The sequence below is a fragment of the Lampris incognitus genome, chromosome 4 (genome assembly GCF_029633865.1).
Source record: "Lampris incognitus isolate fLamInc1 chromosome 4, fLamInc1.hap2, whole genome shotgun sequence".
Lineage (NCBI taxonomy): Eukaryota > Metazoa > Chordata > Actinopteri > Lampriformes > Lampridae > Lampris > Lampris incognitus.
In genome coordinates, this window is record NC_079214.1 from 48,676,437 (window position 1) to 48,700,374 (window position 23,938).

The 23,938-nt window shown below is 41.8% G+C and overlaps 1 protein-coding gene across 1 annotated transcript in view; it reads left to right on the top strand.

The window, feature by feature from the left end:
* The window catches only part of kif13ba (kinesin family member 13Ba), a 93,108-nt gene that overhangs the window by 13,548 nt on the left and 55,622 nt on the right, over positions 1 to 23,938 (top strand). The window contains exons 3-9 of the mRNA XM_056278451.1: positions 2,850 to 2,943; positions 14,588 to 14,600; positions 16,962 to 17,022; positions 17,222 to 17,314; positions 18,976 to 19,156; positions 21,317 to 21,404; positions 22,479 to 22,613. Coding sequence (XP_056134426.1) covers positions 2,850 to 2,943; positions 14,588 to 14,600; positions 16,962 to 17,022; positions 17,222 to 17,314; positions 18,976 to 19,156; positions 21,317 to 21,404; positions 22,479 to 22,613 — 665 coding nt within the window. The remainder of the gene's footprint in view (positions 1 to 2,849; positions 2,944 to 14,587; positions 14,601 to 16,961; positions 17,023 to 17,221; positions 17,315 to 18,975; positions 19,157 to 21,316; positions 21,405 to 22,478; positions 22,614 to 23,938) is intronic.

The window sequence follows — 23,938 nt, forward strand, 5'->3', positions numbered from 1 at the left end:
AAATCTTTATATAACTAAACATTTTTTAAGCACAACCCTACTAAGGCCTGTTATAGGCATTCAGTTTAAGCATTATAATTCACACGTACACAAATGCAATGCAGAGTATAATACTGGTAAACATGAAAACAAATATGATGAGTAAGACTAGACTAACAGAATTTTCTCAACCCAGTCCATCATAATTAATTATAGGGCAACCCTTGGTTATGTATACATCTTAATTTTTTTAAGCTGGAATTCTGTGCAGTGATGCGGAAAGTTCAATAAAATCTATTAATTGTTGTATGATTTGTTTCAACCCAGACAGATGTCTCTAATATTTATATGTATTGGGCGGCATGGTGGTCCAGTGGTTAGCACTGTTGCCTCACAGCAAGAAGGTCCTGGGTTAAAACTGAACCCCAGGCTGTCCCAGGTCCTTTCTGTGTGGAGTTTGTATGTTCTCCCTGTGTTTGCATGGGTTTTCTTACGGGTGCTCCGGTTTCCTCCCACCATCAAAAAGACATGCATGTTAGGGTTAATACTCCTGTCTGTGCCCCTGACCAAGGCAATGGAAAGAAGAACTGGAGTTGGTCCGCGGGCACTACAGCTGCCCACAGCTCCTATACAATAGGATTATAGGATGGGTTAAATGCAGAGAATGAATTAATTGTAACTGTACAATAACCAAATAAAGTAGCTCTCTTCTTTCTTTCTTCTCAGCTTTACCTGTTGACTTTGTAGGATTGCTTTACTATATTTACAATAGAAAATCAAGGAATTGAAAGGGATGACTGCTGTGTTAAATTAAAAGTGGTCAAGAGGCTTTATCAAAATGTCTTGCCTAGTAAAAAGCCATCTCAAGGTGTAAAGACTTCCTTTTCCAGCCTGTCTTATACTCTTGTACATTTAAGAAAGTCTGGTTCCATCCATTATCTAAATCGCTTATCCTGCTGTCAGGGTTGCGGGGATGCTGGAGCCTACCCCAGCAGTCACTGGGCAGCAGGTAGGGAGACACTCTGGACAGGCTGCCAGGTCAGGTTAACTTATTTAAATATATATATAATTTTATTTTTTTTCTGGTTATAGACCATTGTGAAGTCCGTGGTGATGTGGGCTTTGGTAAAAAGGGTGTGTCAGTGGCTCATTGGGGTCACCTGTGAGCACCCTTTTTGATTCACAAAATGAAAAATGGGACACCCTTTGGCCTCATGGTCCTCACGGACACACGCAAATGATTGTGAGGCCCTACAAAGTAGAAAAGGTTCCTCGTTGATTTTTGGAATGTAGCTACCAACCACTGTGGCCTGTGTGTAAGAAAGTTAGCCAGTCTGCTCGAGAATCAAGATATTCTTTCTGTTGATACCATGTATTTCCCAGCCACACCCTATATCGGGGCCAGCAGCTCTCTACTGAAGACTGAAGATATGTAAACCCATTTTGATATTGCAATATAAACCACAATAAATTATTTATTCAGATTTCTTATTTCTGCAGTTCATACTAGATGCTGAACGCTCGATAAAACAAACTTTCATGCTCATTTCTGACACATTTCTGGCATCAGGTCTCGTGCAACAGCAACTCGTGATCGAGCGTGACATTGACCACAAGAAACAGTGAAGGTGGGCGGCAAGACTTAACTTGCTGTGCTGAAAAAAAAATTAAAATGAAGAAATTGATGTTGACTAAATGTGTGTTGTATTATATCTATAATTTATTCAGTTGTCCCCATAACCTAAACCATACCTTTTTTAAACCTGGCTGTCATTGTTTATAACTGGCAATCGGTGCTGTTCAAATGGATCGCTGAGCCCCCTAAACTACAGGGCTTACTGAAAACCGTCGGGTTGTTTATATGAGAGATTCTTGAAGGCCTGCCACCTGACCTGGTGTAGATTTAATCTTAAAGCCATTGGCCCTACCTGATAATGTTTTGGTGACTACCAGATTATCAGGTTCATCAGGGTTTCCCATTTGATTGTCAGGATGGGTAAATCAGCCTGATAAACTGTTGATGTGTATGTAGAAGAGTCCATGTGAAAGCTTTGATTACTTATTGATTGCATCTGTTAAATAGCCTCCGCTCATTAGGGGGAGGTGGAGGTGAAGGGAAAGAGACAGGTTAGATTAACAAGTGTTCTTGTGCCAGAGACACTGCAAGTGTCCTCCAACACTGAAGCCTTAGTGTATGCCGCTCTCAACATAAACTGTGTCATGCCAATATGGGGTCACTTCTGATGACCTGTTGGTTCACATCAATTTTTCTCCCTAATTGCACTTGGCCAATTACCCCATTCTTCCAAGCCGTCCCGGTCGCTGCTCCTCCCCCTCTGCCAATCCGGGGAGGGCTGCAAACTACCACATGCCTCCTCTGATAGATGTGGAGTTGCCATCCACTTCTTTTCACCAGACAGTGAGGAGTTTCACTAGGGGGACATAGCGCGTGGGAGGATCATGTTATTCTCATCAGTCCCCCCCGAACAGGTGCCCCGGCCGACCAGAGGAGGCGCTAGTGCAGTGATCAGGACAGATACCCACATCCGGCTTCCCACCTGCAGACACGTCCAATTGTGTCTGTAGGGACGGCCAACCAAGCCGGAGGTAACACGGGGATTCAAACCGGCGATCCCCGTGTTGGTAGGCAACGGAATAGACTGCTACGCTACCAGGACGCCCCCATTTTCTAATTTTAAGAACTAAAAATCTACATAGCTATTGTGAATGTGCTACAAAGGTTTGAATTAATCTATAGTAATCATTGAAATATATTAGGTTATATATTAGGTTAGGGTAACTCAAAAAAATGATGGCTTTGTTGTGTTCTGCTTTGTAGTGAGTCTAACTGTGCGTCATCTGTTCCACAGAAAAGGAATTAAACACAAAATGTGTGGTGGATATGGAAAAGAACCAGACCATCCTCCACCCCGCAGGAGGAAACCTGGCCAAGGGAGATTCTAGGTATGTTTATCTCACTCTCCATCCATTTCCAGATCTACACTTATGTCACACCTTACAGGTGTTGTTAATGTGCGTGTGTCACTCTCGCTCGCTCATTCTCTCTCTCTCACAGACACACACACACATTGACAACACCAGTAAGGTGTTGATCCCAGATGAAACCTTTTGAGTCTGTTTTATGTGTTAATACTAGGCCTGAAATGATTAATTAGTGAAGACATTTTTTTCAAAGCACCTTTATGGATGTATTTCAAAATCAGTCACCTCCCTTTGCTGCATTAGCCAAAAACAGTAAGTGTGCATTCTTTAGTTACACCACCTAAACGCAAGAACCACCCACGTGTTCGCCTGTTTTTCTGCTCCGCCCAGTTCTCAAGCAGCAGTAAAATGTTGAAAGATTACAATGCTTTAGAGAGAAAGGAAAATGTCCTACAAGGTTTGGACCATATTACGAAACGTGCTGTGCTCATTTTTCAAAGGCATGTTGTCATCTCATATCTTAACTTCTTGCATGAATTAGCATTTGAAGCACCCTTGTGGCAGCCAGGCCTGGCCATAATATAACCAAGGGAAAGTAGGTTGTCTCTCTAATTCACTCTGCACATCTTGCTAAAATACAAATATGAAATGAACAACTTTAGTTTGTTTCATCTTACAATCACAGATTTTATCAAGTTGTACCTTTTTGACAGTATTTGTGAAAAACATTTGCAGTAGCACTGACTACAGACGATACACTCATTTTACTTAAGGCTGCGATCGCTTTTAATGTGTGCTGCATTAAATGTGTTAAAGGCACGCCTTGCCTTTTAACGGAAGACACGCCTTACTGCTTTTTTTTTTTTTAACAACAGCCCAGATCCTGATCAAATTGGACGTATTTTTGGCAGCAAGAGGCATTTGACGTTACTTGGCAGCCACAGGATCTGCTGTCAATCGCTTGTGTGCCAGCATTAGTGATGAGTTCTCTAACTACACAACTCTACCCATCCAACTTATCATTGCCTGTTAAATAACTACTACTATTTAAACAACATATCTTTTCGTATTACCTATGCTCCTGTTCATATCTCTAAAACATGGAGACATGGAGAGCACTTGATTTAGCTCTTTCTCCTCCATCTTTGTTGTAAATGGTTCACTTGAAAAGGCCTGTTCCAAGGGTGTCCGGGTAGCATAGTTGTCTATTCTGTTGCCTACCAACACGGAGATCGCTGGTTTGAGTCCCCATGTTACCTCCGGCTTGGTCGGACGTCCCTACAGACACAATTGACCGTGTCTGTGGGTGGGAAGCCTGATGTGGGTATGTATCCTAGTCGCTGCACTAGCGCCTCCGCTGGTCGGTCGAGGCGCCTGTTCAGGGGGGAGGGGGAACTGGGGGGAATAGCATGATCCTCCCATGTGCTACGGCCCCCTGGTGAAACTCTCTCTTTCAGGTGAAAAGAAGCAGCTGGCAACTCCACATGTATCGAAGGAGACGTGGTAATCTGGAGCCCTCCCCAGATTGGCCAAGGGGGGGGAGCAGCGACTGGGACGGCTCAGAAGAGTTGGGGTAATTGGCTGGATACAATTTGGGAGAAAAAAGGGGGAACATTTTTAAAAAAAAAGAGGAAAAGTGAGGCACTCAGGGCACCTAAACAGTAAGCAAAATGTTTCAAACCCATTGAAAACCATGAGAAAAAGGCACCTCACTACCAATACAGCAGTCTTAAGCTGCTTACAGGTTTGATGCTTTGTTACAGTACAGTAATTGGGATTGGTACAGAGCACTGCAGGTTTGATGATCACTGATTATTGAATCTGACTACAGGCTTTTTTGACGTTTACCCAAAATGTCACTGCCTTCAAGGGAACAAGCTACAATAGAACGGCTTCACAATGTAGTAGTGAAACCAGGCTTAGGGCTGAGTTAGGAACAAATGACAGATTTTACATCTTTGTGTAGGGTATGTCTGTTGCCTGGAAGAAAGAGAGCAGGGGAAGAGAGACATACTTCATTCCACTTCTCGGTCCTTCCATCAGCTGGCGGCTTTTCCTTTTTCCCCACTGTGTGTTGAGTCATAACTCTCTGCTGGATCATTTCCTCCCTTTTTCTTAGCCCTTCCATTTCCCTGGCAACACTGGGGGAGGTCAGCCCCGGGTCAGTGTTGGCAACTGTGGAGCCCCCTCTCCAAGAGGGAGTGGTGTTGAAGAAAAGAGGGACTGAGACAAGTAAAGAGCACACGTTTGCTACAGCATCTGTCGTCCATAAAGTACCTTGGATGACTTTTATAGAGGCCTAAACAAGAGAAAAGCTATCATTTCTCCCTTTGTTTCTCCTATGTTCTCGCTCTCTCTATTTCTCCATCTCTCTATGATGGACAATGGTGGGCTTTAAACATGGAGGAGAATAGGCAGATAGGCCAGCAGCTGCCCTGCCTGCAGACACTTAGATGGTAGTCGCACACATCTGAAGAGGCAGTGCTGAATGGCGAAGGGCCTCTTTCCTATAGTGCTGTGCTGACCATTGAACTTGCTTCTCGCACAGTCACACTTCATATACATAAGGATCCACAAGACATTTTAACTTCCAAACTGCTTTGCTGCCACACAGGTCCTCTCTTTCACAGCATCTGTCTTCCAGACCCTCTGTGATTCTTATATACATATACATACAGTATGCATGAGGTTTTGGGGTGTTCCATACCAGTAGTTCAACAAGTGCTACAGTTGGAAAAGCCTCTGTTCAAGATCACCAACATGTGAAAAGATTAAACACATTCTTGTGACACTAGAATGATCATAGCAGGGGTCGTAAAGCTAAAGCAAAAAAAAAAAATCTAGTGAGGAAAGGTACGAGAGGGAAGTTGAAAAAGATTATATAGAATGGCTTTTGAGAACACTAGGCTATGATGTGAAGGAGATTTCAGAAGAGTAGTCTCCTTTACATTTACACTACTGTCTCTGCTGCATTTGTCCAAAAAAAGAAAAAAGAAACTGAGTAAGTCTATGTTGGACTGGTGGAATAAGTTGCTGATGCTGAGAGTCAGATCTGGCTTAGTAATAATGAGACTTTTTTTTGTTAGTTGTTTTCAGTCAGCAATCTTGATAGACCATAGCTTCTTGCCAATAAGTAATGGCAACGTTCCATGTTTTGTGGTTTTCTCTCCTGTATAGCGAGCATTATCCTGATTATCAGGTAGATTTCATCAGATTTTGCGTTTAAGAACAGTAGATTTTTCTGCTAATCTGTAAAGTAACACGTAGATGCAAAAGTTGGGTTTTCTACCCTAAACACAACCTCATCCAGTGTAGTGGTGACGGTGGCTGTGTACTGTACTTGCAGGTTATGTTATGTTTTCTTAGGTTTTTTTGTTTGACCTTTATTCAAGGTTAACTGGCATGCATTTTTTTTAGCACTGCAGTGCTTAAATCTTTACAGTTCCTGATACTGCCCCATGGGACTTGCCCCAAAACAACCACAGTCATTTTTTTTATCGTCATTTTAACTGCTCCACCATAGCTATGCTCCAAGCTTTTTCCTTGGCTTATGGAGCATGGGTTCTGTTTAAAATTGGGTTTGTGTTTTGTTGCTATACCTGTTTCACCTGTTTTGGAAGAGCATAAAATTAAAAACTGGTGGTAATTATTTTTGTCTCTCAATCCAAGGGACTGGAGAATGTTTCCGCCTTCACTGAGAATGATTTTTTTTTCTACTTCACCTAGTACTTGGATAAAAAAAACACACACGCTTTAATTGAAACTGTCAGGGATGTGGGGAAAAATAACAAGGCTAAGCCCAGCATACATTTAGCTCTGAGCCTTGAACAACCCTAATATACAATAAGAAACCAGCAAAGGTCGTGCCCCTGTCAGTGCAGCCGTGAGCAGTGTGTAAATGTACCAGTGGTCCTGATACCACATGCTGTTATATTCACATGAGGTGGAGCCGTAGCTGATTGAGAGGGGTCTGGGAAGAGAGGCTGAGGTATTGCTTTCTGAGGAGCTTCCGAAGGGATAAACCAAATTTTTTCAATTTTGGAAAGATGAGTCAATCAAGTTCATTAGATCCTGGGTGTCTGGTGGCATGGCAATCTATTCCATTGTCCAGCGTGGTCTGGCATCCCTACAGACACAGTTGGCTGTGTCTGTGGGTGGGAAGCCGGATGTGGGTATGTGTCCTGGTCGCTGCACTAGCGCCTCCTCTGGTTGGTCAGGGCACCTGTTCGTTCAGGAGGGTGGGGGAGCTGGGGGGAATAGCGTGATCCTCTCATGCGCCATGTCCTCCTGGCGAAATGCCTCACTGTCAGGTGAAAAGAAGCGGCTGGCGACTCCACGTGTATTGGAGTAGGCGTGTGGTAGTCTGCAGACCTCCCTGGATCGGCAGAAGGGGTGGAGCAGTGACTGGGACTGCTTGGAAGAGTGGGGTAATTGGCCGGATACAATTGGGGAGAAAAAGGGGGGAAGTTCCAAAAAAAAAAAAAGATACTGAGTAGTCTGTAAATGTGATTTCATTTTTACTGCCAGAGTTTTTATTCTGCATGGGTGTCTGCACAGATTGAGTTGTGCCAAAAAATATTACACCCAATAAATCACATAAGACCAAATATAACCCAGTTTATACACAATGACTCTCAATGACTTAAACTGAACCACTGTAGAGAATCAAAATCAGAAATACTTTATTCATCCCTGAGGGGAAATTAGAGAAGTTGATGTCACTCAAGTAATTTGGATTAATTTTGCCTTCAGCTCTCAAACATCAGTGCTATGAGTCCTTTTCCTTAGAAGCCGTGCTTTGCGTTATGTTTAGATTTCTTGCCAAAACCTAATCTTAGTAATAAAGTATGTTTTTTTTGTGTTTTGTTTCACCCAATCACCAATTGTTGGGCTGATGGTGGCTGGTAGAAAATTTTGGACATATTGCCACTCACGATTGCTGCTTAATTAGAAAGAACAGCAGAAATGTAAAATATTGCTCCCAGGACGTGATGTGGGTCCATCTTGAAAATCATATTAACAGGCAAATCCTCTTCATCTTCTTCATCCTCTTCGTCTTCTTCTTATCAGATCCCTTTATTTAGCATCCATCACAATGATTTCAATCGGGTTGAAGAAATATTGTCCATGTAACCGCATGGACTCGGGTTGAAGAAATATTGTCCATGTAACCGCATGGACTAAGTTATAAGTCCTCAACATTTCAACTTGACCAGGGCACAGGTGCTGTGTTTAATCTGTTAATAAGGAGAGAGTTACCACCTCTCTAACCACCTTTCTCACTTCAGCTAGCCAGCCTGGGACTTGGAGTTTGCATAATGACTTGATACTTTGTGTATGTTTGAGTGGTGAAAGGCTGTTGAGCACTGGAGTTTTATCTGATAGCAATTTGTCTAGTGGCTGGTGAAAGCAAGATGCAACGTGAGCATTGCTTGCTTGGTTTCCAAGATAGTACACAGAAATGGCTTTAACCTGTATCCATATCTTACAATGTTTTTGTGTGTTCCTTTTGTAAGTTTCTGTGAGTAAGATTCTAAGCATGGCCTCTTTCAAGTGCTTGGATATAGTAATTGGGTTGGCATGGGAATGGATGGGTGAGAAATATGCGTTGATGAAGATTAGTCTTATTAATGTCACTGAGCCAGACAGCTTGTCAGTTTATCAGTGTCTTTGTTGCCATAATAATATTTTGCTGTTGGGGGATGCTTAGATGCGGTGGTTGTCAGCCTGGTTCCCCTCAAACAAAATAACTCAAAACATCTAGTGAGCTGACAGAAGGCTCTCAGTCATCTTCTAAAGGTTATGTTTGAAATTGACATTGTTCTGACTCTTGGAAAATGTTTTCTCCATCCATAGGCCCCAGAGGCTTCATGGTCTCAGAAATCACCAGTTAATTTCTTTAGAATCTATGAAAACTAAGTTAAAACACACACAAGAACTATTAAGGATTATATTACAAATGTAAGTGAAAATATCAGACAGTATGGTATCCCTTGAGCAGTTTGAATGAGGCCAGCCTCAGAGTGGACTGATGTGTCATGGCTGTCTGGAAATGGCATCAGTAGCATATAAATCTTGTTTTTTTTTTCTTCAAGAGATCATTACACAGAGGACTCTGCTTCCTGAATACACAGAACACTGGAATAGTATATACTGAATGTATCTGCATAAATGTATTTGTAGTGTAATGTGTAGTAGGCTATCTATGGTATTTAAAGTTCACTGTCTACTACAGATAGAATGTTTAGTGTTCTTCCCACAATCTATTCTATAATGTCTCTCCTCACTGTATGTTGTTGTTTTTGTAGTATGTGTCAGTATGTGCTGTAAAAGACTGATTCAATTTCTTCTTCAGCTTGACATTCCAGACTCTACCAACCTCCTCACCAACCCCTTGGCTGTCCTCAACCTCTTCCGCATCCTCCATCCCATAATGTTTAAGGATTATACAATCCCAGGGGGAGGGAGGGAGGGAGAGGGAGAGACATAAAGAAAGTGAGAGGAGAAAGCAGCCATGCGTAAAGTTATTTTTTAAATGACGAGCAGAGGAGAGGATGGAGGGATGTAGGGGGAAGGGAGTATTTGATGGGCCAGGGGTGTGTGTGTGTGTGTGTGTGTGTATGGGGGGGGGGCTCTCTGCTCTCCTGACTGCCTCATTCTCTCCTCTCATTGGCTAAGTGGCCCTGTTGTGCGTAAGTGGGCATTGGGGTCTGAAACAAGGGTGCCCCTTCTTGCCCGCAGCCTTTGAACCTGCTGTGACAGCTGTCACTGTGGCACATGTCAAAGGTTTCCATGCTGTTTTCATCCCTCAAGTGTTAAAAGACATGATTGCGGGGAAATGGAAGGCAGTGTAAAAAGAACAAGAATGTGAAAATTAATTAGTAACATCAGCTGATGAAAAATAGAGGTTTGATTTTAAAGTCACCTTAAAAGCCTCCTCTCATTGGTAAATAGATACATAGTGTGGGATATGAATTGCCTTTTCATGTATAGATAAGCCTCAACTCTGTTTACTGACAGACTGAAAGCACATCAATTATGTTACTTATTCGAAACGATAAGCTGTATTTTTTCCAGCACAGAGGTTCAGCCTCTGCAGTTCATGAAGAATGTTCATGGTTAAAGTGAAACAGGTGTGTGTGTGTGTGTGTGTGTGTGTGTGTGTGTGTGTGTGTGTGTGTGTGCGCGCTTTTCTGTCTGTTGGTGTCTTTCTTCTTTGGGAAAAGGTTACTCTGTATAAATTTTGAAAAACATTTCTACTCTGCTGTTTTTTTAAAGTTGTTTCTGTATTTATCAACATTTGTGAGTATACGACAACTGTGTGTATAGATATGTGTATCCTGAATAGGTGGCTCTAAATTGAATTGTAATTGAATAATTTTAGCTAAAAAATTAACTTGGGCTTAAAAACGTTTCTCACTGCATATGCATTTCGCCTGCCGCCTTCATTGTCTGTCTCAGGTTCAGCATCAGTTTGCATAGCAACAAGAAGTTGAGTCAGAAAACTGGATGAAGGATCATCATAAGATTGACTGACTTTTGGACATGGTTTTCTGATAGTAACTTGATATGATTGGCTAGGCCCCAGACCAGTGCTTTTAGCTGCATCTTGCTTAACAGCAAACATAGTTAAAGAGATTCATCACATTCAAGTGGTAAATGGCCAGGGGTATTCAGTGGGAGAATCATCTCCAGCATCTCAATCTATTCTGCAGTCCTATTCTATCGTCTCTTTGAAGATTGGACCAATCTGTAGCAGGTCACAATACTTCCTCCCGCACAAGAAGGTAAAGGAAGACTTACAGTTTTGCTGTGCTACCAGCCTGGTCCTGGGCTTGAGTTCAGAGGGTTTAAATATGAATGGACTGACTTGAGGGAAATATATCAGCTGAGGAACTTCTGTCTTTTACTCCTGTAACTCGCTATGCCTTGTTCACATTGTTGCTTTTAAAAAAATCCATGTCAACTTAATGTCATGGGGATACCAGTTATCTACAAAAGCAAATACTACCCTCCAATTGGTAAAAGGAATTTGAAAAACAGGATGTTCCACTCCTTGGACACTGATAAATTAAAACTATGAAATAGTTATGTCATTATTTCAAATTTCTACAAGGTTTTATTTTGCAGAAATATTTTTTCCTGCTGTAAATAAATAAAAAGCCAAAGCGGGGGATAAGAATAATTCAGCCAAACTAATGTTTCTTGATCATTTATCCTCAGATTTTTTTTCGCTGCACCCCAAAATGTCAAACAGAAGAAACAAGAAAACCCCTGGTTAATAGCCTCTTTTTCTTTAAGTGACAAGATTGCACAGCTGCACAATTGTCTATGGTTGCATCCATTTTGCTAACTATTTCAACATATACATCTCAGCTATCATCACCACTATGGTAGAGGGCTAAAGTTGAGAGAGTTCAGTCTATTGCCATGTTACACCCATGATCTCTGACTTGCTCTTTCCAAACATTGAGAACCCATGGTGAAGGCAGGGTGTGAAATGCACATGTACGAACAGGACCTTTGGGTGGGGCTAACAGTACTGTGGATCGCTGATTCATAATGCACGCTGCATCACTTAAATGACTAGATACAATTTAATTGTGTGGATAGCTGTGTTCTTTTAACACATCAAACGTGAAGATAAAACTTAAGGGGGAAAAAACAAAACAAAACAGAAAACGTTACCAGTTACCATTAGCTGCTGTTTGGGCTATTTCTTGTTTTTTCTTGTGCAATGGAAAAAGACTTATAGAGACACAGCAAGACACCTAAGGTTGCATCCACTAGTTACAATTGCTGAAGGAAAACAAGATTCTAATTTAATATTTTAAGCCTGCTAGATTTTTAGAATGAAATGGGACCTTGTTGGTTACCCGCCAGAGTGACTGGTAAAAGTACATTTGCATACCAGCTACAAACATTTAGTTGATGATTGTTTCGTTGCCTATCTAATGTCAGAAAGAACACAATGCAGGTTTTCTTTGTTCTGTGTTGGAGTGGGGCAGAGAGAAGCCAACCAACCTGGGGTGTTATGTAGCTGCAGTCTGTCTGATATCAGCCCAGATGCCCCACATGTTAAAAGCGCCCAGTTGGCAGCAGCTGCCTGGGGCCCAGCAGGCATGTGTCTGAGCCAAGCAAGCAGACGTCGTCATGGGAGCTTGCTCACTAATGCACGTACAGACAGACACAGAAATTTGCGCGCGCGCACACACACCCACACAAACGCACACACACACACGCGCGGACATGGAAATACAGGCTGACTAGGAAACCAATATCCATGCAAATGCGCAGACTCACAAATGCATAGTCCACTTACTCTCACTGTTAGTTGGAAAGCACTGGAAAAAAAATATTGGCCAATAATAAAATCAATACTGAAATGTTTGTTTAGAAACATCCATCAGCTAAGTGGAAATGGCCTCACTCCTCTTTTTTTGGAATGCCGCTGTTTCCACTTGGTAGATTTTTTGATACCAGGTCCTCAATGGAGAGGAGGCGCACCTGCTCTGTTTTTCAACCAAAATGGTTGTCATTTGTTTTCAACATTTCAGTCATTGAATTACCCCTAAATTCAATAGTCAAAATTTCCTTTGGAATCAACCTTTTCAATGTAAATTCAGCTAAAATATATATATATATATATATATATATATATATATATATATATATATACACGATAAGAAAATAAGTAACTATAATGATATTCAGTCCTTCCCGGTTGGGGTGGTTGGTCACTTTTTGTGGTCCATTTGATATGCTGCTTTGTTAAACCTGACGTACTGATCTGGGTGGTTTTTTTTTTTTACAGTATTAAACAGTTTTTGGTTAAAAGTTATGTTGGTGATGTGCCCCTTTTGATATTTCAGTGGAACAGCTTTTACAAACGGCTCTTCTGTGTGGTCCTTATCATGAACTGTGAAATGGCTCCATATTACTGACATTTTGGCTAATGCAAAGCCTTTAGGCAGTCATACATTTACAGCACCAGAGAGACATATTGCACATCCTTAAATGTAGGCTGCACGTGATGCCGAAAAAGCAAGGGAGACAAATGAAAGCCATCACGTTTAACAGCACTAAGGGGAGGAATGATAAAAATATACAGGTAAATCATCTTTATGCAGATTTTTTGTCTGTATTGTTCCATCATCGGATAACCATAACTGTTTATTTTCGCTGATATCACAAGATGATTGGTGCATCCTTGATTCTTTCGATGCACAAACATCTTTGACCTTTCTCTCCACCCCTCTACCCTTCCCTTCTATTTACACCCCCCCTCCACAATCATCCTCTTCTCTATGACTGCCATCCCATTCTTTCAATCACAGTTATTTGATTTAACACCACTTATTGCTCTAATACCATTTGCCACTTGGAAGTCTGCCCACCACGGAAAGCCTACTCCGAGGCATTATGTGGGAAAATCTAATCTGTTCACTTTTTCATCATATAGCCAACATTTCCTAGTAAACCCAAATATTCACCAGCCATTTTTTTACTGTTATTCCAGCCAAATAGATATTTCTAAATGGAAAAAAGACCGCCAACTCAGGAAAACAGTGGTTTAAATGACCACCCAGTCTTCCACTTATCCCAACAACTCCTCTAAAGACAGCATGACCCAGCCTTGCTGCTGTTTGGCCAGGCTTCAGACAAGAATTCCCATGCACAGGGCACTATGCCCCCCCCCACTCTGCCGCCCCCCCCCCAGGTGCTGGATGTGTCCAGACATATCTGTATAAGTCGTGTGTGATCAGTAAACATGAGCACAGCCTGAAGTGTTGTCCATCTATAAGGTTGTCGGGCGGACAAGTCTTACAGGGAGTTGCTTCAGGCTACTCTGCCTGTCCAACACCAACCCACACCCATCCCCACCCCCACCCTTCCTGGGTCTCTCTCTCTCTCTCTCTCTCTCTCTCTCTCTCTCTCTCTCTCTCTCTCTCTCTCTCTCTCTCTCTCTCTCTCTCTCTCTCTCTCGCGCTCTCTCTCTCTCTGGGTTTGGGTCCACTGAACAAAGTCCTATGGATGACGTAGTAGAGCGGGGGTTTGGAGGAAGGCGGTGCTCACTGCTCTTTCGTCTACCGAATTGTTGGGCTTATTGTGTGTGTGTGTGTGTTGCTAGCCCCACACTTTAGTATGTCGACTGGTATATATTCAAATCCAGCCAGATCTCAGAAATAAATAATGGGAATATATAAGATAAATACTGTGTGTGAGGAGGGTGTTTGAAAGTTGTATGCAGAGTGTTTGCAGTGCCGTTATGGAGCAAATGGTAGGTTGTGCAGTTAGATAAACATTAAAAAGACATTCAAATATTAATAGGTAATGATAATTGTAGGTAAATGTCTCTGAGATCCCTGCAGCCACCCGTCTCTGCTTGTCCAGCCCTACAACCACCCATCTGTTTGCCTGCACATCCCTAAGCGTTAGTTGTTAACATACCATCTTCTGTTTCCAACTCAAACTCAGTTACTCTCTTTCTGCTGCACAAGCACTTACATTGAAGTCTGTAGAAATCTTGGACATTAAAAACCTCACTACCAACAAATCTTTAAATCCTTCTGCGCCACATTCTTAATGTAATTTTCTTTCTCTCTCTCTCTCTCGCCCCTCCACGTGACTCTGTGGACTATGACCTACCCCTCAAAATCATCAGGAATCAATCCAAGGTAACAGACACATGCACACCCACAACACGCACGCACACTCCCTCTTTTCCACTTTGAGCTAATTTCATCATTGTGACTCATGGTTATTCCAAACAAAGACATACTGTGTTTCTTAGACTTGGTGTATCTGTAACAGCTACTGTAAAAACACTGTTAGAAACACTGAAGGAACATTCTGGCTGATTTGGATTCAGATTTTCAACAGTCCCATAGGGTCATCCTGTTGCCAGCAGAATTATTTGAGCTTTGTAATTGCCCCCAAAAATTTTTGGTGCGTCACCACCCTAACAATTATAAGGTCTCAATGAGCTTCACATGTTTAAAGCCAACTGAAAAACAGTCTTTTATATTTTATTTTTTTGTGCATTTAAATTCTGTATTGACTTACTAAGCCACACTCATGCTTCAATTTCTGCCTTCTTTATATTTTCCCAGACAAAAATGTTGACCCTTAAAGAAAAAAAAATTGCAGTTTTACACAAAGGTCATCATCCCAATGAAAGGCTGTTAAGGAGAGTTGACTGTGCCCTTGAGCTCAGTCCTAACCTATGATGACCCTCATTTTGTAGAGTGTAGCAGGTGCTGTTAAAAAAACTTAAACAGGCCAGCAGCATAGGGCACAGCTTGTTTTGACCAATAACAAACCTTCTCTAAGTTTTCTGTCCATCATGTTAACTGCAATTTCAAATTTTCACGAGCAGCAGCATTTGAAGAGCTTGTTCCAAAATTAAATCTCCACAATGTTAAAATATGCTGCTTACTTTGCCCTTTTTACACATAGGAAGTGTGTTCAGCCCACGTTTCCCAACACGGGGCTGACCTGTTAGGGACACTTTTACACCAAATCTGATGACTCACATTTTCTTCATGTGAACTGTAAACACAAGACACGGGAATAGCACACTAGTCAGGCATGGCGTCACGTCACTGTCTATTCTGTGGTCTATGTCATTAACATGGGATGCAAGCTTTATTTACAGCCAGTTCAACATGGAGTTGATCACGGTGGACAGTTTCTCCAACCCGATTGCATAACTTTGTTTCATTTCATTGTAAGCCTTAAGATATCTCCAATGCTGCAATTTTACAAACTGCTAGTGGTCATTAGGCAGAGTAGAGTAAAAGAGATGGTAGAGAGGGTCAGATGTGGCCGGCAGCATTTCCAGAGGAGAGCATTTCTATTGCTGTTTACTGTGGCTGTAGGGCGGCAGTGGTTAGTGCAGTTGCCTCACAGCAAGAAGGTCCTGGGTTCGAGCCCCAGGGTAATCCAACCTTGGGGGTCATCCTCTGTGTGGCGTTTGTATGTTCCCCTGTGTCTGCGTGGGTTTCCTCCGGGTGCTACGGTTTCCTCCTACATTCCAAAGACATGCAGGTTCAGGTGAATCGGCCATACTAAATTGTCCCTAGGTGTGTGTGTGTGTGTGTCGGCCCTGTGATGGTCTGGCAGCCTGTCCAGGGTGTCTGTCCGCCTGCCGCCCAATGACTGCTGGGATAGGCTCCAGCATCCCCGCGACCCTGTGTAGGATAAACGATTTGGATAATGAATGAATGAATGAATGAATGAATGAATGAATGAATGAATGAATGAATGAATGAATGAATGTGGCTATTGTGAGTCTGCACAAAGTCACATTAGTGTGTGTGGTATAAGTCAGCAATGTAAGCTAGTTACTTGCTCGACCCTTGTCCGCCTTTTTTCAGAGTGACCAACACATGGTCAGATCCGACCTTGATCGCAAGGTGGTTCATCTGCATGGGTCAGTGGACACAGGATAACCCATTTACACTAACATTTGACCCGCTATGGACACATGTTAAGGGCTTGGTGTAAAGGGGGTACATGACACCTCAAAATTATTCATACCGGCCACAATGCAAATTTGCGATACTGTAGAGGTAATGTTGGAAAAAATTGTGCAAGTTAATTCTTCAGAAAAAGAATGATGGAGTCAACATCATCCTGCGATGATGACCTTGTTCTCCTCCTCACCCAAAGAGGACCAATTTTCGACTTTGCACATATTATTGCATCTTTCCTATCAGCTATGATAGCAGTCTTCTTATTGCTGAAGCCAAGTTCAAAAGAAAGAGACACATTGTCTCTCACCCATACATAATTGTCATTAATGCCTTTATTTGCTGTTGGTAAATTTGCATAATTCGACCTTGATCTAAATAAAATTATGCTGCTTTTTCATGTTATAGAATTTGGCATTATGTGTGCAAGAACCCATAACAAAGACAAGTTTGACTGAAACACACTGACATGTAAAAATCCCAGGTAAAATAGGGTGCTGTTGTTTCCCTGTTTAGCTCTTTCTTTGTTTGTCTCATATGGCTCCTGTTTTTCCTGTCTGTCAGGTCTTTGCCTATGATTACTGCTTTTGGTCCATGGATGAGTCAGAAAAGGACAAATTTGCAGGTCAGTCAGTCAAACCTTTACAACTCTTTTCAATAAATTTGATTTATCACAAGCTGCTTTATAGAGCACTGCAGGACAAAAACTGTTACGTATAGGAAAGAAACTAAGAAATCACAGAGGAAATTATGAGTGTGCATATGTGTGTGTCTCCATGTCTGTCTGTGTATTTGTGTGTGTGCACATGTGTTTCTGTCCTCAGGACAAGAGGTGGTATTCCAGTGCCTTGGAGAATCTCTTCTCAACAATGCCTTCCTGGGCTATAATGCCTGTATCTTTGCCTATGGACAGACTGGTATGCTGCTTCACACCTTCAGTTTTTGTGTTCACGCTTCAAGTCAAGTCAATTTTATTTGTATAACCCATTATCACAAATTTGCCTCCGTGGGCTTTACAGTAATGCAACCTCCTGTCCTTAGACCCTCGAATTGGATAAGGAACATCTCCTTAAAACAAACTCCTTTAACAGGGAGAAAAAAATATGAAGAAACCTCAGGGAGAGCAACAAAGGAGCGCTCACTCTCCCAAGATGGGCAGATGCTTTAAGCGCTCCAAAACTAACTAAAACGTAGAACACAAGTTGTCCAGGTAGTGTAGTGGACTATTCCGTTGCCTACCAACATGGGGATTGCTGGTTCGAATCCCCGTGTTACCTCTGGCTTGGTCAGGCATCCCTAGACACAATTGGCCATGTCTGCGGGTGGGAAGCTGGATGTGGGTATGTGTCCTGGTCACTGCACTAGTGCCTCCTCTGGTGGGTCGGGGCGCCTGTTCGGGAAGGTGGGGGGAATAGCGTAATCCTCCGTTGCACTATGTCCCCCTGATGAAATTCCTCACTGCCAGGTGAAAAGAAGCAGCTGGCGACTGCACAATGTATCGGAGGAGGCATGTAGTAGTCTGCAGCCTTCCCTGGATCGGCAGAGGGGGTAGAGCAGGGACTGGGACAGCTCGGAAAATAGGGTAATTGGCCAAGTACAACTAGGGAGAAAAGTGGGGGCAAATAAAAAAATTAAAAAAATAGAACACAATCACATGGCAGTGGCTATACTATTACTAGACAACATAACTGTACAAGATAACATGGACTGTTTCATGACAGAAAGGACACACTAGTGACTAACATAAATAGGTATTATAACTATTATGACTTAAGCACAGGGACTGAGTGAATTCTTCTGATCTTCGTTAGCACTGACAACAAAAACTTCCTGGGACTCCTGGGCTTGCCATGGTATTCTCCTCTTGATATGTTTGCTAGTCATCAGTAGCCAAATTAAACTTTTTTATACATATATATATATATATATATATGTATTAATCGGAGAATTTGGCTGGAAAGACACAAGCTCGTCTCATTACTTTACCAGACAGCATTGTTTTAAATTAGAAAATGGCCTCAAACGATGGCTTATCACCTGTTGGAGTTGCTGGTGCAGTACAATAATTAGTAAATAACCAGTCTCATCTAAAATGCACCAGTGTTTATCTGGTGGCTAAGTGGATTTTTGCCATCCCAATTGAAGGTGTTGGTAATGGGGAGCCAAAGCAGGGCTGAATTTGTTACAGTTTAGTTAGCTATGTAGTATAAAAAAAGTTAAACTTGTGGACATGAACGAATGACACGTGTTTTCATGGGAATTATACCTATTCTACAACAAGTTGTAGACCTTGGAGACCTGTTCATCCTTTAATTTGTGCTATCCCATCACCTCTTTTGTTGCTACTCATACCCCTTTCACACTGGCCAAAAAACCCACTAGCATCCGCCTTTGGTCAATGTAACATTGACCACCAAAGGCAGATGTTAGCAGGTTTTTTGGCCAGTGTGAAAGGGGTATCAGGTACATGTCTGTATATGGTTTGTTGAATATATGCTAGTAATTTTTATTTCTTTTGTTAGTTTATCAGTCTCATCCCCAGACAGTATGATTTTTCTCATTTCTTTTCTATAATCAGGTTCTGGTAAGTCCTACACCATGATGGGTTCTGTGGACCAGCCCGGTCTGATCCCCCGCCTGTGCAGCGCTCTCTTTGCACGCACACTTCGGGAGCAGAGGGAAGAGGAGAGCTTCACAGTGGAGGTCTCGTATATGGAGATCTACAATGAGAAGGTTCGCGATCTCCTTGATCCAAAAGGGTATGACTGCACCTCATCTCCTTCGAACACCTCTAACAGCATGGAAATTTACTCTTCCACTTACACTATTTTACCAACCATCTTGACTTTTCAAGTAGCATAAGAACTTCAGATGATACCATCCACAAACAAAATAAAGGATTAATGTTCTCATTATGCTTGTACAGGTACATAACCAGCTCCACTCCACTTGAATATCAGCTCCACTATGCAAGTTCAACTAACCTGGCCTTATCTTTTGTTGTCTAGTTCCCTACCACTTACTTACACTAATGCTATATCGTTGGTAATTTTTCAAACGTCCTAATCAAAAATTTGGCTGGTTAAATGGTGAAGGTGGCTGGTGTATTTTGGATTCCACTGACCTCATGGTGGTAAGAAAGTTAGCTCCCTGCCCTGTGCTCCCAGGCAGAAGGCATTTCATGTCCACAGAGTTCATGTCCAGCAGGTCAGTAGTAAATCAGGACGGATGGCTTCTGTCCATACTGTGACCCAAGGGACCCCAGACAGCACAACCTTTGACCCCTTCTCACTACATGACCTGTAACCTCAGTAAAACAGGGATTAGAGTAGCAGACCATCTGACAGCCAGATGGGCTCAGCTGTGGAGCACAGAATGATGAAGCTCTCAGGCCTGGTAGGGTTTTTAATAAGGGGCAGTATGGTGCATGCCTTTGAAGCCAACTGTTAAAACAAAAAGGAAAAAATGGTGCAGGAGAATGTTGCTGTAATCTTCAGACCTAATATGCACAGTTGTAAATCTAACGCTGTTCAAAGTGGGAAATGCCAATTAGTCTTAAATTACTGGCTCATGGCATGTTAAAAAATTTCTTTAGATTATATTTCTTATGATTGGTGGAGCTAGGCTCCTGGGACTCTCATATGTGTGTGTCACTTATGTGACATGAATAAGCGACACCAGATTGGCTGCCTAAACACAGAAAAAGTGATGGCTGCTTCTCTTAGGTGACCACCATTGCCATCATCAGGATGAGTTTGTGTCGTGGGTTTTGGTTTGCTATTTGTTTTTTGTTTTTTTCTTCATCCTATTGATTTGTTTTTTATGCTCATATATTGATCAGAAACAAATTTTCACTGCTCCAGTCTAGAATCTTTTGAATCCTAATGAGAACTCTATAGGTTTTCAATAGGGCTTTACCTATGACTACCAGTGCACATACTTTTATATACATGGCACTATGGCCAGGCTATAATACAATTCAACAAAGCTAAAAATTATACAGGGTAGAAAGTAGATTATACATATCAGACTACATACTGTACAGACAAGCTTTAGATACTACTCTACATTTAAAAAGTAGTAACATGGGCATCTGGGTAACGTAGCAGTCTATTCTGTTGCCTACCAACATAGGGATTGCTGGTTTGAATCCCCATGTTATCTCCGGCTTGGTCGGGCATCCCTGCAGACACAATTGGCTGTGTCTGCAGGTGTGAAACCGAATGTGGGTATGTGTCCTGGTCACTGCACTTGTGCCTCCTGTAGTCGGTCAGGGTGCCTGTTCGGGGGGGGGGACTGGGGGGAATAGCTCCCACGCGCTACGTCCCCCTGGCAAAACTCTTCACTCTCAGGTGAAAAGAAGCGGCTGGCACATGTATTGGAGGAAGCATGTGGTAGTCTGCAGCCCTCCCCAGATCGGCAGAGGGGGTGGAGCAGCGACCGGGATGGCTCGGAAGAGTGGGGTAATTGGACAGGTATAATTGGGGAGAAAAAGGAAAAAGGGGGGAAAAAAGTAGTAACATATCCAGTGTGTAGCCTAGATTTTTTTAGCTACCATTATGCAGGTGCTGTGGTGAATGACTTGTTCATTGTCATTTTACATTTTTTTCATTCCCCTTGGCAGGTTGGTAGGTTCCCTTAGCAGGGTGGCCTTCCCTGCCAAGACAATGGTAGGGGAAAAACTGATATCAACCTACATACTGTACAGACAAGTTGCAGGTGGAAAAGCCCAGAGAGTGAGGGACTAGGGTGATTACATGCTAGGGCAGTGGAATCACACATGTGGTTCCAGAGTGGTGAGCCCTAAGTGTTCAATGGCAAGTTGAGGTTTTTTTTATGTAATGTTATGTTTTGTTATGTTTTTTTTTCTTTCTTTTTTTTTTTTCATAATGTCGCTGTGCTTTTGTGTTTTTCTCCAGGAGCAGACAAACTCTGAGAGTGAGGGAACATAAGGTTCTGGGACCTTACGTGGACGGCCTGTCTCGGCTTGCTGTGGCCAGCTACAAGGTAAATGATCTCCCATCCTGTCCCTGTGTGTGTCTCTTAATGTTTCTAGTTGAAAACATTTCTACAGTACTTTTTACAAGCAGGTTGATCACAAAGTACTTTACAGAAAAGAGGCCAAAACTCTTACCTAATCAAGAGATAATGGTAAATAAAAGTAAGAGTTAAAAAAAAACTGTATGTGAGTCGGTATGTCTGTATGCCTGTCCAGACTTTTAATGGTTCCTCAGCTTACCTGCCCAAGTAGCAAAGTAGAAGATTGCAGAGGAATGAACAGAAAGGAAAGGCTGCTGAGGTTATATCTGTTAGGCTTAAAGCTGTACTTCATAAATTGATCTTTAGCCTACTATATTGTGTGCCAGCATCACAGCTAGAATCACTGTGTTGCTTTAAGCTTTATAATTTAAGTCTTGTTTGAGTTGCCTCTTGATGTTTGAATGGCAAACGCTTGGTATGTTAAAATTCATTCTAGGAAATGTTATGATGTTTCAAGTATTATTTAATTGGTAATCTAATTGGTGATCCTTCCAATCACATTTTGAAGAGGCTATCTAAAATAATGATTGGGCGGTCTGACAGGACGTGGAAGCGGGACAGGCTAAGCTAACTGCTAGCCCATGCAGACCGGCAGTTCTGACAGTCACCCTGATGTCCGCTCTCTTGGACAGTGATTTTTTGTTTTATGTTGGATATATGTGTTCCTGTAGATTTTTTTTTCCTTTTTTTTTTGTAGTTTGGATATATATGTTCTTTGTGTTACACTACTGTGGGCTGGGGGAAATTATATTTTGTTTCATTTCATGTACGCACGTGCATGAAATGAAATGACAAATAAAAATTCCTGATTCCTTACAGAAATATCCAATCATATGTTTATCTACTCCTGTTGTTTTGTATCCTTTTTATTCTTTTATTTATCATTTTAGGTTTTTTTAAGTCCAGGATATCTGACAAGCTCTTAATATTTTTGTATGTTTGAGAAGGCATATGGCAACTCTTAAAAAAAAGTTTTCTCTAAAGGTAGGCCTATCCTTAGTGTTTGGGGGAAAAAAATCTTCTCTTGGCATGTCCTTACAGGATATAGAGTCCCTGATGTCTGAAGGGAATAAGTCTAGGACAGTCGCGGCAACCAACATGAACGAGGAGAGCAGTCGGTCACATGCCGTCTTCAACATCATCCTCACACACACACTCAAAGACCTGCAGTCTGGGGTAAGACATTCAAACACACCCGCACATATTACATACATACATACATACATACATACATACATACATACATACATACATACATACATACATACATACATACATACATACATACATATACGTGTGTGTGTGGGTATATATGTATGTAAGCTTCAGTATATATAGATACATTTGTCAGGATAGTGAAGCTATGGATGAATAGATGCAGTTTTGATCAGTGAATTTCCTGTTGTTCATCCTGGACATGTTGTGGGCCTAATTTATCAAACATCTACGAAGGGGAGGTGTTTATTTGATAGCAGTAATGGTGTACGTGCTCACCCAGGCTTTCTTTTCGGCTAACATCCAAGTCAGGTTTCTGCATTGATGCTTACTTACCTTTGGTCAGTAATGGAAAATTATTTTTCTGTGAATCTGTAAATTTTAATGCAAATAACAAATTTAACAGTTGGACTGGTGGTCTGTCCAGGGTGTCTGTCCGCCTGCTGTCCAATGACTGCTGGGATACACTCCAGCATCCCACAACCCTGAGCAAGGATAAGCGGTTTGGATAATGGATGGATGAAACAGTTGTATATGCTTGGTTGGTTGTGTTTCACTGATTAAATGTATCCAGAAATGGACTCTAACCATAGTTTCTTAAAGCTCTGTAGCAGTTCAGTGTCTGATTTCAGTTCTCTTTTTTGAATTGGTCACAAATTAATTGATGGCAGTGTTGATAATCAGGTACCTAATTTTTGCAGTTTCCATAGCAACCAGGAATCTGTTGATTTTGATGTAGAGCTTCAGTGTTCTTTTTTTTTTTTCAGGCAGTGTTTGCTAGCTGGAAGTCTTACTGTGGTAGCAGCTAGAAAAGTCCTCCATCATTATTTTAGATTACAAACTTCTTCGCTGTCTCTCCTACAGAACTCAGCCCTTTATACCTTCTAATTGCCATATTTTCTATGATTATACATATTTGTCTGTCTCTACTGGCAGCAAACTGTTAAATGACTAAAGGATACATTTACTTAATGATGCTAAGAAGGGAGAGAGTCTGATAATATTGTTAGCTTTTTAGTGCTTCTCTGACAGTGCCTGCATTGTATCCACTGTTTCAGTGACCGCAAGCCACATGTGAAGATTGTACTCTCTACCAGACACTTTTCAGGACATAAAACAAGCTTTTACAGATTGTTTTCCAATATGTAGTAGAAAATGTACTGCTTAAAATTCAGTGTTGATTCAGTTGACCTGAGAACGGAGCAGCCATTCTTGGTGTCTAAAAAACTGATCATGGTTGGTCGTTGCGCCTCCTCGTTTACCCAGTTTGCCTCTCCTGCTCCTTG